Here is a 12,290-nt window from a genome sequence, read left to right as displayed (position 1 = left end):
GGCCTTGGCCGTCTGAGACATTAATAAAAGTCAAAGATTTCCATTTCTACTCCACATCAAGACACTGCATACACAGCACTGGGATTCAGATATTTCTGGGTTTTAATTCCGTTTCCGCCACTAGTTCCTTCTGTGAAGTAGGGTAGACCTTAACTTTTTTTCCCATATTCTAGAGGATAGAAAATTATATTTACCTGCCTCAGCAGCGGTCATGAAAAAGATTAACTAGTTACCCTCTGAACTGAATTTTGAAGATGAAGAATGTTTTATAAATGCCAAATATTAGACAATATACTAACCAGAGAGTCAATGCTGATATTATTTTATAGTTTTTATAAAACTTTATGAAATTTTATTAATTTGAAAACATGCTTCAGACAGAAACACAGCACAAATCAATTCTTCATTTTAGTTCAATTTTGAGAGCTAAGTTACTCTCCCAATTCTGTAGGTAAATCTCCATCACTGACTTGGGTAACAGTAGGACATTCTTCTGCTAACTGCTGAATGCACATAGCTGATTGATGGCAAATAGATGCAACCTTTTAAAATGAGAATAATAGTTTTAATAAATTTCCTTCACAAAATGTTTTCCATCCTGTGGGATTCCAAAGTGTTTTAGCAAATTGTGACCTAGCCTATGCATAGTACAGGAATAATTTCCTCCTTCATTCTTCTGAAATGACTTTTAACACTACACAACAATACTACTCAAGACTTTAGGACAGGTAATGAAGACCATTTTATGCAACCAAAACAGCAAGAGAAACATATATATAGAATTAGGTACTCAGATGAAACCCGACCAGGACATCCTACTCTGAATGAAAGGGCTATGTAACACTTCCATGAACACAAATGGTCAGGATTTTTGTTATTTTTTACATGACTATTTAATGTAACATACATGAACAGCCCAGGAGCCAAGATGTGGAATTCAAGGCTCCCCAAAATACCCTACAGAAAGAGGCTCCCTCTTTCTTGCTCTATTTCTGGGTCTCTTCAATTCTTTGAAAGAATACTTGGAGGCGTGTACTCCAAGGAATGGGTTCTGGGCTCTGGATCCTGAGTGGATGGATAAGCCTCCCTTGCAGCCCTGATTCAGGCACCTAAGCTCAAGGGATGAGGGTATGGGGAGTTCAGACATAGCTCCGAGCTAAGTTATTTTTAATGGCTAGCTCAAGCTAGATTCCTGCTCATAATGCAGAATTTTTTAATCTTTCATCCAAGGCACCTAGCTTTCCCCATTAGCTCCACAGGGAGCCTAGGCATATAACTATGCTTTAGATCCATTCTGAAAATGAGCTGCCTGAAGTTTAGGCATTGCAGTGGTTAACCTGTAGGCACCTAAGCCCTTTTTGGATCTGGCCTATAGTACCTGGTTAATGTATGGGTTCAGACCTGACACAGGAGGAAGACTAAATCCCAAATGCCATTTTCTGCATCATCCAGAATGGATCTTCCCTCAGAGAAGCAACTTTGTCCAACACTACACTACATAACTTATCAAAATGGCAATGGCATATAGTGCTGGAAAACTGGTCTAGTTAATGCTAAAAGGCCAGGAGATACTATCTCCCATTGAAAACAGTGTACCTAACAGTATCTGGTGGTTATGCAGAGGGGTAGAAATCCACGGTAAAAAGCATTACCAATATGGACAAATACCAGTTCTTTCAATATCACCAGAGATTACAACTGACATGAATGTAACTGTTTATAATTTACAATGACATTTCTAGCATCATCTTAAATTACATTCTGATAGGAGTAATTAGTATCTGACTTTTTATCTCTATATCGTCGTTCATTATTTTACCTCATGCCTCCTCTTGTGCTTCCCCTCCCAAGGAAGCAGTATGAATCTTTCTGTACTCTTCTCAAAAGGAAATCTTTCCTTCCTTTTGGTCTTTTAATTGCCCTTTTGCTGGGTCTTTATGAGAAAGGCAGAGCCAAAACAAAAGTGAAGAAGATTCACTAATTTAAATAGAAGGCATTTTCATGTTTCAGGTTAGTTTCCTTCCTTTCTATTGAGCTGCTTGCAACAATGCTCTGCCTTCCATCAAAGTGATTATACTTTGTTTAGATCCTGTCATTGCATACTACTGTGTGCATTTCACCTAACATCATATTTCCCTGTCTTGCTTTGTGCTTAGTTCTAGGAAGCACCCCGTGTCCTGAACACCCACAGACTCCCAGAATGACCAGAATCTCTCTGGAGGTGCTCAGCACATTTCAGGATCAGGTTCATTGTTTAAGTTTTTCCCTGTTCCTCAAAATCCTTTCTAATCTTAACTACAAGAACCTGCTGAGCTGGAGTCCTGAGTCTTGTTTTAATACAAATAAAAAGTAATAATAGCTTCATGCTCTCCATAATTTTGCCTCATTTTTCACTCCCTCCAAATCAACTACAATTATTATAATTCAACCAATATACACCATTTAAATAATATGCACTGTGCACAGGGAAAAAATGGTGGGATTTAAATTAGAACTCTCATGCCTTTGTGCCCATGAAACTTGGAAACTTTCACAGTTACTATAAAGATCCAGTTTTGCCCTTCCGGTCTGTTATTTCTTGAACAAAATAAAAAAAAATACCTAAAGAAAAACTTTCTGTGCTATTTAAAACTATAAATAGTATTTTAAAATTCCAATTTGTCTGCTGGCTCCACAGCAAGAATAACTGATTTGAACTTCTACATGATTAGGGTTTTATTTTGTTCAGAAGACTGAAGTTTGCAGAAATCATATGGTCCTTGCTTCTTCCTCTGTTTCCAGGTCTTGCTATGCAGACCACCCATTACCAAATATTTTTAAGTTAATTAAAAGAATGTGTCACTTTTTGATGACCTGAAGCCCACTTCAGTCTTGGATTTAAAAGAAATTGTTCTACATGTGAATTCAAATCTTTCTGCTGTCTGAAGCCTGTGCCCACTTGGCTCCTTTTACTAAATGCTGTGAGGCCTTGGCTTCAGTTGTCACTGCTATAGTTAGTGCTTCCTTGGCTACTGGTCAGTTTCCATTTTCCTTAAAACTGCAGTGGTTACACCCTTATTCAAGAACAACTTTCGTAATGATCTCTTTTGGATTTGGTGTCCCAAACAAAGATTTCAGGAAAAATACACAACTCTAGTATACTGTAAATGATCAATTCCATTTTGGGTTTAGGACAGGGCACTGAATTCAAGGAAACGGCCTGGTCTGTAAGATAGATATGGGTAACAGAGGCTTAATTTTGAGGTAGTGTATTCAGTTTTTACTCAGATAAACTCCCATTTGACTTTAATAGGAGTGTGTCTAAGTAGGAAATTTGGTAAGGATCACAGAATTTGAAGCTATAGCCCTATAACATTTTAATGTGCTCTAAAGGTGCTTCTGTGATATGTCACATACTGTACCAGTGGTTAAAAACAAACAAACAGCAAATAATACGAATATGGTTACAGAAAGTGTTAATAGGTTTGGGCATTACTTTGGTCTAATTAATTATGCGCTTTGGAAGAACTGCATATGAACCTATATCTATACAACATGGAATACAGAGTCCTTACACAATTATCTGCATTTGAATTCTATGTTAAACAGCACATATCTTAATTTCACCCACATGACTACTGGTATTTACATGAACCTTATCTAGTCATTTATATCAAATGTATAAAGCTACCTCAAACAACACTGGAGCTGAGATTTTGCCAACACAAGAGTCAGGTAATTATGGTTCCCACAGTAACAATAACCTCAGGCTCTTATGCACGTGTAATATACACTGTTAACTTCAATGTCTTAATATAATATATGGGCATAATGTAGCTTACTAATGGTTGATTTGGGAATCATAGCTTTATATTGTGTAATTTTTGTACCTGTAAAATCTCAGCTAAAATGTTGCACTGATGTAGTTTTTAAAGTGCATTTCCTTGTTTTATTTTTTATACATAAAAATAAAACTTCCATAAATATCATGGCTCCCTCCCAAACTTAGTTGAATATTCAGACTGAAATCTTGTTCTTCTGAAATCAATAACAAAACTCCCATTGACCTTAATGGGGTCAAGACTTCACCCTTACCTTTTACTGAAAGCTAGAACAAAGCCAAATCTAGTCTTAGATCCAAACCATTTTTTTACTTATCTGAACAAAAAGCATGTGAAAAACATTAACTTGTGAAGCTAATGGATCAATATGTGCAAATAGCTCAAGACAGATTAGCAGATTTTTTTCGCTCACTGTAAGAAAAAGTACGAAAAATTTTGTCCCATTAGGTAACTCTTGTCAAGCCAACGAACGTAAGAGCTTAGACTGAAAGAACCTTCTCAACCATTATTATAGAAGTACCACACTAGCACTGCTATCTCAGTTTAATTTAGCTCCCTTTTCTTCACCGCCAGAGGGCACATGTGCAACCCCATAGGATACAACTTTGAAAAGGGTTTTGCTTGCCTAAAGTGCCAGGGCAGCACAAGAATTCACATGGGTCTTTAAAGAACTACTGATATGTTTAATTGAAGCCTCCTCTCATCAAAAAAGAAACTGTTATTGCGAAAACTTCCAAAAAGCTATTAATTTTTAGGCAGAGAACAAGTGTGGAAAATTTCAGAAGGTACCAAATAAATAAAAACAGTTTATAATGGAAAATGTTATGTAACCTTAAAGAAACTAAAGTCATTTTCAAATCTGAGAACTCATTGCTCCCACAGGTTTCCCCACACCTCTGAAAACCTAGGAAACTTCTACTTATCTTAAATTAAGATTTTAGAGCTTAATTTCAAGTATCTAACTTGGAAAATTCTGGGTTTAGGGATTAGTTTATGTTCTTCTGTAAAGTTTAGCAGAGTTTCTTGGGCAGAATCAACACTATGATTTTTTTATACAACATTCCCATGAATGCTACCTTTTCTCACCTATACGTTGTAGAAGGGTGCCTTAGTACTGATAAGGCTACGGCAGCTTCTTGTTATTTTTGCCTCTCTGTTAGCCAGACCCATTTGCCTGGTGAAGAGAAAAGCAGAAGGAATAAACCTTTTGACAATATTAAATTAACACAATGTCTAGGAAGCCGATGGAGCCTTTTGTATACCATGAACCCCATTGGTGCACTGAAGCAACAGTCTTCTGGTAACATGGCCAGGGTTACACAAGATTCTTATGCCCATTTTTCCACCAGCGTAGATGTAACAATTATTGTGAGATGCCAGCACTGGTCTCCATGAACAGTGGTCCTTCAACCAATACGTTTCTTTATGGATTATCCAACTTAAACCTAGCATGATAAAATGTAGAATACTGTTGGCATACCCTTAGTGCTAAACATTTTTCCACTGCATGAATTTCCTGTTGATACTGTATTCATTGTTCTGTCCACCTATGTTAAAAAGAAGGCATCCTTAAGACGTTACTTCCATGTCTAGCAAAGTCTTGCAGTGACAGTTCATCTATATTTGAATTCACCATTCTACTGTGAAATAATAGTCTGTTATGCAAGGATAGTTAGCTGCTATAGGAGAGGTACCCTCTGGCACAATGCAGAAATTGTCACTTAAGCTTACTTGAATTGTTGCTATGTGACTATAACTCTGCTCTCATTTTGATGAAGTATACAAGAGTACCTTTCTGCTAAACGTTATATTATAGTTTTGTTTCTTTTTCCCCAAATTCTTCCCAATATAGTGGATAAACTTCCATATTTCCTGACTACAATTATAAAGGATACTTATCAGAGCAATCAACAGTTAGGTACCAAGCAAACATGTTTCATAATTATCAGAGACATACATCATTGTAAGGAAGAGTTTGACAACTAGTTTAACACTAGGAAAAAATCCAACAAGCATCATTATACATTTTACAGACCCCATGGAAGGTCCCCATATGGCTCTCCAAAACTAATCAAGGTATTTGTTCCATTGGAAGGAGACTAAGTGAAGGATGCCTGACAATGTAAATTACAGAAAATAAATCCACTAATAAGTGCAAGAGACAATACAGGCTATACTATAAGAGAATAAAGGCTGCTATATAACCATCTTATTAATGAGAGGAGATATTCCTTTGCTAAACAATCAATGGCATTAGTCTTAAGAGACCAACTGCAGAAACGGGGGAAAAAGTATTCCTTTAGATCCCACAACAAATGATGGCCTTGAGAGGCAAAGGAAAAGGAAAATCATATTTATTTGCAAACCACATGCACATTGTTCTTAAAAATTAGCCCTCTAAAACGTGTGTGTGTCTTAAGCAGGTAAGCCAATTTCTGTGCTAGAAAGGAAGCACAGAGATGCTGGGATGGCTGCTGGGTCCTGTGTTTCTCTCCCAGTCAGGATGCAGTAGAGGTGGAGTCCATACTCCAGTGCCAGAGCTAGAGTTTTAACCCTCTCACAGCCACTGCCAAATTGGCAATTGCTTTTGGCTAAGCATAGTCTTATTTGGGGGCATGTGGTATGTGAGAAAACATGGTACATTCTCTAGAGCCCAGTTCTATAAGAACGGCTCTCCTTGGAGCCTTCCTGTCCTGACAACTTCATCAGCTCCCACTGATTAGGAGAGTCACAGCATAGAGGGTGGCTTTGTCTAATAATGCAAATAGCTGTGAGTTTTCTTACATTTGAGAGGGATATTGTGGGGAGGGGTTGCATGCAGCCTGCTTTCCTCCTACCAATGTTTATTTCTACTCAACAGCCATAGCTCTAAATCTGCAGAGATTCCACAATATCAGATGGAGGAGTGATGCCATAATTTCAGAGCCATTTTCCCATAGGGAGGGCACTGGCTGACAATTGTGGCATTTGAGCAGCTTATGGTGTCTCTGTACATGGAAGATGAGACAACATGTAGCTCTCTACACAGGAATTCACAAACCACTAAAATGCAGCCAGTCTCGGGGATGGAGGGGGGTGGGGCAGCTATTTAACACTGCACAGATTACCGAACAGTGTTGGGCAATAAATTAAGAAAGCAAAAGACTAATTACTAGTCAAGTGAATTATACACACAGATATACAGACAAATGTATATATGCATGCATGCATGTTTGTATGCATCTGCGTGTGTAACAACTATTAATTCCTAACAAAAGGAGAATTTCTGGAAAAATTAAACTATAAAATAGCAGAACAGTACTAAATTTAAAAACATTGTCCACAGTTCTTTCCATCATAATATGATTTCTAATATATATATTTTAATGATTTTTTAACTGAACCAAAGTGACTGCAAGGTGAACACTCAAAAGGAAATTTCCTGTAGTGAGCAACTTCAGGTAAAGTACAAAAGCAGTACATCTTTAGAATGATTTCTCTTGCTGTCCAGGAAAAGTTGTATATTGGCTGGTTAACTGACTAGTTTTATGGTCAGCAAAATGAAATTTACTGTATCTTAAATATCTTGTATTTTTTCCTAGAAGTGGCTGCTCAGGTCTGATGAAACCACTGAAAACACACTACACTTCAGACCATCCTTTGACTTGCAAACCTTCGTGCAAATACCTAGCTGTGGTACAGAGGAAATAACAACCATATCCGTTTCAAAGCAAAACCACAGCTTTGAAAGAATGACTGGGCATGCCTGACATTATCCTCGGATGGGTGGAACTTTTGAAACAGAAGGCCATGAAGGTGTAGTGCCCAGCCTTCCCCTGCAAGTCCAGGGGATGTGCCAGAGATCACGGTCACATTTTTATTAGTGCACTGCTCTGCAAAATGTACTATGCTAGCTTCCCCACCCTGGCTTAAAGTACAATCCCTCTAACAAAGTCAACAATTGCTTAACATAATACTTCATGTACCATCTTGATTTAGGTGGCATGATACTTGTTTGAAAGAGGATCTGACACAGCCCCAGATACTGTTATGAATGAGGCAGCTCTTTTATTATGAACAAAGGAAGTAAGCTGAGAATCAAATTTACAAAACAGGTCCTAATTATTCCTCTGTGGGGATGAAGTGGTGCAAAGCAATGGCAAAGCAGGGGGCACAGAGTAGTGGCACTATCCATGAAATAAGTGGCACCAAATGTACTCAGAGTAGCCACCGAGTCATGCAGGAGGGTTCCAATAAAGCTCTAGCAGCAGTTTAAAGTTGTTTCCTGCTCTGGAAAATAGCAATGGTATTACCATGTGTCCTCTGCCTATTGTTATAACCCAACTTGATCACAGTCAGCAGTGGGAACGAGGGACAGAAGCCCACAGTGGGAACTTAAGGGCAGAATATATAATAAACAATAAGAATTTACAAGTAATGCAAGAGTTATATTATGAAAATTGTATTACTCTGGTCACAGACTCCCATGCCTATGACCAGAATTTGTTCACAACTCTTACAGACAGAAAGATTTGGTAAGTAGCCAGTGTAACTGCTGGATTCTTTTTATATGCTGTACTTTTCAATCCTCTACAGACGAGCAGAACTCAATGTATTTTGAGCCATGGCCAAACATGCTTAAACATTTTTTTGGAATGGGAAAAGGGGAGGAGAGGGGAAGAAAATTATAAATATTTAACTTGCTGCAGCATTTTTCTCTTTCAGCTGTTCTTTGAGACAGCTTTGACACAACTCAAGTTATTTTTAATGGTAAAAAACTGAAAACAGGAAACAATGGGCAGTAATGGGAAAAACACTGTTTTTAATGCTGACAAAATGTATTCAAGTGACACCTCTGCAGACTGAAGTCCACAGACTAGTTTCAGCATGAGGAGCAACAATGAAAACTCCCTCACACTACATCCCATATTCCTGAACCAGACCCTGAGGAACCACTTATGAGGGTGACAAGGAAAATTCAATACTCATGGTCCATATGGTCACTGGGCATTTCACTGAGCCAAACAGGATAAACAATTAGCAATAACTGTGACAGTCTCTTCTGTAATATGAATTATCCCTCTTACAGCAATTCAACCAAGACACAGAATTCACATTGGTCACCGTTATCTTATGCTTCATGAATCTGTGATGGAAAAACAACTAATTTAGGATTCTCTAGTCTTCCCCTCTTTATCAGTTTGCTGCCATTCATGACCATTGTAAAAGGGTGGGGACCTTTTGCAAGCCTGTATTTTTACTTCCTTTACTGTGCAAGCAGCAGGATGCCAGCGAGCTGTTGCTGTGTAGGAACAGAGCTTGTAAGTGTTTGTCTTGTCCTGAAGAACATAGGTGTGATTTTCATATACAAACAACTTCAGAAAAATATTACAAAAGAAGACAATGCACATTAGATTTACCACAAAGAACGAACCTGAAGGCTTGTATTATTCTCTAGTCACGTAGTCAAAGGCCAGAAGCTACTTTTGAGAACTTTAGAACGCACTTAACATGAAATCCTACACTAAAATCTTCATGGAACAAAAGAATAAAAGGGCCGAAGGAAGGAAGAAACTATTTCAAGTTGTTATAAGCAACAGCGCTGCCCAATACATTGCTTAAGAAACTTATGCCAGACACTTGGAGTCACACCTCTCAAAAAACAAACACTCCTCATAAAATCTGCATGTCTAACCTAGACTGCTCCAAGATTACAATTTTCAATCTTGAATTTTGAGCTATATTTTTGATAGCTAAACTCTACCACCCAACAAGTGTAGGGGGTAAACTTGAGATGGGACACCATTTACCTAGTATCCCTGAATTAATGAATGTAATAATATGAACAAGAGATACAACAACACAGTTTTTCAGCTGATGAACATGCTGGTGTCCATTCTGATCTTTACATTTCAAGTCTCACCTATTATTTTCAAGCCCGTGCCCTTACCTGACAGTTCTACTCTCCTCAAATCAAACAAATCACATTCAACCAATCATCTTAATATTATTGATGTAGACTATTACAAGACCACAAACATTTTTTTTCCTTAAAAGAGTAAATGGTCCCAAACATTTTCATAGCATGGGCCAGGTATTGGTAGAGATTGTCTCAGAACCACAGAATCATACAGTAGGACTGGAAGGGACCTTCACAGGTCTTCTACAACCCCCAACCAGAGGCAGGAGCGTCCCTATCCAAACTATCCCATACAAATCCATTGTCTAACCCAGTGGGTCTCAACCTTTTTAGATTCAAGGCATGCCTTGATAGACATGTCAACCCTCGTAAGATTGAAGGCACCACTTTGAAATTGCCAGTTTTTAGTTTTTGTGAATTTTTTGACAGCAGAAAAATACTAGAACAATTCTTCTGTCGCATAGAACTCAGAAAAACCACAAGAAGGCAGAATCTTTTTAATGTTATGTATTCCTATTTGAAATTTCTGGGTTTATTTTGTGAATCATTTTTGCACACTAGCACTGCATGGTATTCAGCAGCACCCTTGAAACTATTTCAAGGTAGTCGAGGGAGCCATGACACCCTTGTTGAGAATCACTGGTTTAGTTTATTAGTAAAACTACACAGGCAACCCTGACACAACCACAACACATAACGCCCTAACTTGCCACAGGTAACACAGGACAGTGGTGACCAATGTCCTGTGGCTGCAAGGATTATGAAAATATGCTCGAGAGAGCCACTAAGAGGGACAAGCCTTCTGCTACAGAGGAAGGCAAAACCTTCAATAATCTGTCCCAATCTGACCATTGGGTAAAATTCCTTCCTGACTCCAATTATGGCAATCGGTCTGACCCTGAGCAGAGGGGCAAGATCTGCTAACCAGGTACCTCCAGATTTAAGTTCCAGAAGAAGCATTGGTACACCCCAGTTCAAATCCCCAGCGTTGGCTGCAGCCACCTCCCAATGAATGAGGAAGACTAATACTGCTGCCTCTCAACCCCAATGTACAGCAAGAGGAAGGAAAAAAAATCTTCCCGGCCCCATGTGGCAAAGAGAAAAGTCCAGAAGCATGGGAAATACCCAGCAGAGCATAGCTACTCTTAGATCATTCCTGACCAATGCTTGTGCAAACTCTTTTTGAACACCTCCAATGATTGAGATTCCACAGCTTCCCTATGGAGTCTTTTCCACTGCCTCACTGTTCTAACAGAAGAATTTTTTCTTTGATATCCAGCCTACACATATTTTGCTGCAGCTTCAAGCCACTGGTCCATGTTGTGCTCTCTACAGAAAAAAGAAATGTGCTTTTCATCTTATTTAGGGCAGATTTACAGATATTTGAAAACTGATATCATGTCCCTTCTTATGCACCTTCTCTGAAAGCTGAACATGCCTATTTCCTTCAACCTCTCCATGTAAGATTTGCCTTCCAGGACCTTTATCATTTTTGTTGCCTGATTCTGGACCGTCTCTAATTTCTCCATGTTGTTCTTAAAATGTGGAGCCCAATACTGCACATAATACTCTAAACGAGACCTAACCAGTGCCAAATAGAGAGGCACCATCACCTTCTGTGTCTTGTTCCTAATGCTTCTATTGATGCAACTCAAAATGCAAGTGTAGCAACTTGCATTTATCACCACTGAAGTTCATCCTATTGGCTCCAGCCCAGCTTTCCAATTTGTTGAGACCTTCTGAATTGTGGTTCCATCCTCCAATGTGTTTGCAATCCTTCCCAGTTTCATATTATCTGCAAATTTGCTCCAGAAGCTATTATAAAAGCAGAAAATTAGGGCTGGAAGGGACCTCGGGAGGTCACCTAGTCCAACACCCTGCTCAAAGCAGGACCATCCCCAACTAGATCATCCCAGCCAAAGCTTTGTCAGCTGGGTCTTAAAAACTTCCAAGGATGGAGCTTCCACCAACTCTCCGGGTAAACTGTTCCAGTGTTTTACTACCCTCCTAGTGAAAAAATTCTTCATAGTACCTAACCCAGAGGCAGGCAATTATTTCAGGCAGAGGGCCGCTTACTGAGTTTTGGCAAACCATCAAGGGCCGCATGACAGGCAGCCAGGGGCAAATAAATATTCATTTTCTAAATGTTTTAGGGGCCCCACGGGTGGGATAGAATGGGCAGGCCACATCTGGCCCGCGGAGCGCATTTTGCTCACCCCTGATCTAACCTAAATTTTCCTAGCTGCAACTTGAGACCATTGCTTCTTGTTCTGTCATCTGACAGGGCTGAGAACAGTCTAGCTCCATCTTCTCTTGAACCCCACTTCAGGTAGTTAAAAGCTGCTATTAAATCCCCTCTCAGTCTTCTCTTCTCCAAAATAAATAAGCCTAGTTCCCTCAGCCTCTCCTCGTAAGTCATGTGCCTCAGCTCCCTAACCATTTTTGTTGCCCTCCACTGGACTCTCTCCAATTTGTCCATATCCTTTCTGTACTGGGGGGCCCAAAACTAGACACAGTACTCCAGATGTGGCCTCATCGGTGCTGAATAGAGGGGAATAATCACTTCCCTT

The 12,290-nt window shown here is 39.1% G+C and overlaps 1 protein-coding gene across 2 annotated transcripts in view; it reads right to left on the bottom strand.

Annotated features, from left to right (window-relative positions):
* Positions 1-481: 481 nt before the first annotated feature.
* The window catches only part of LOC102371325 (BRISC and BRCA1-A complex member 2), a 217,112-nt gene continuing 205,303 nt past the window's right edge, over positions 482-12,290 (bottom strand). The window contains exon 8 of one of the 2 annotated variants that reach the window (XM_025212348.1): positions 482-542. In XM_025212348.1, the coding sequence (XP_025068133.1) occupies positions 497-542 (46 nt within the window). In that variant the 3' untranslated portion in view covers positions 482-496. Of the gene's footprint in view, positions 543-4,907; positions 4,996-12,290 lie in introns of those variants that run through there. The other variant, XM_025212347.1, reaches the window with a different exon arrangement.

The sequence above is a fragment of the Alligator sinensis genome, unplaced genomic scaffold, assembly GCF_000455745.1.
Source record: "Alligator sinensis unplaced genomic scaffold, ASM45574v1 scaffold758_1, whole genome shotgun sequence".
Taxonomy (NCBI): domain Eukaryota; kingdom Metazoa; phylum Chordata; order Crocodylia; family Alligatoridae; genus Alligator; species Alligator sinensis.
Note: the sequence above shows the minus strand (reverse complement) of the source record. Positions and strands in the feature narration are given on the sequence as shown.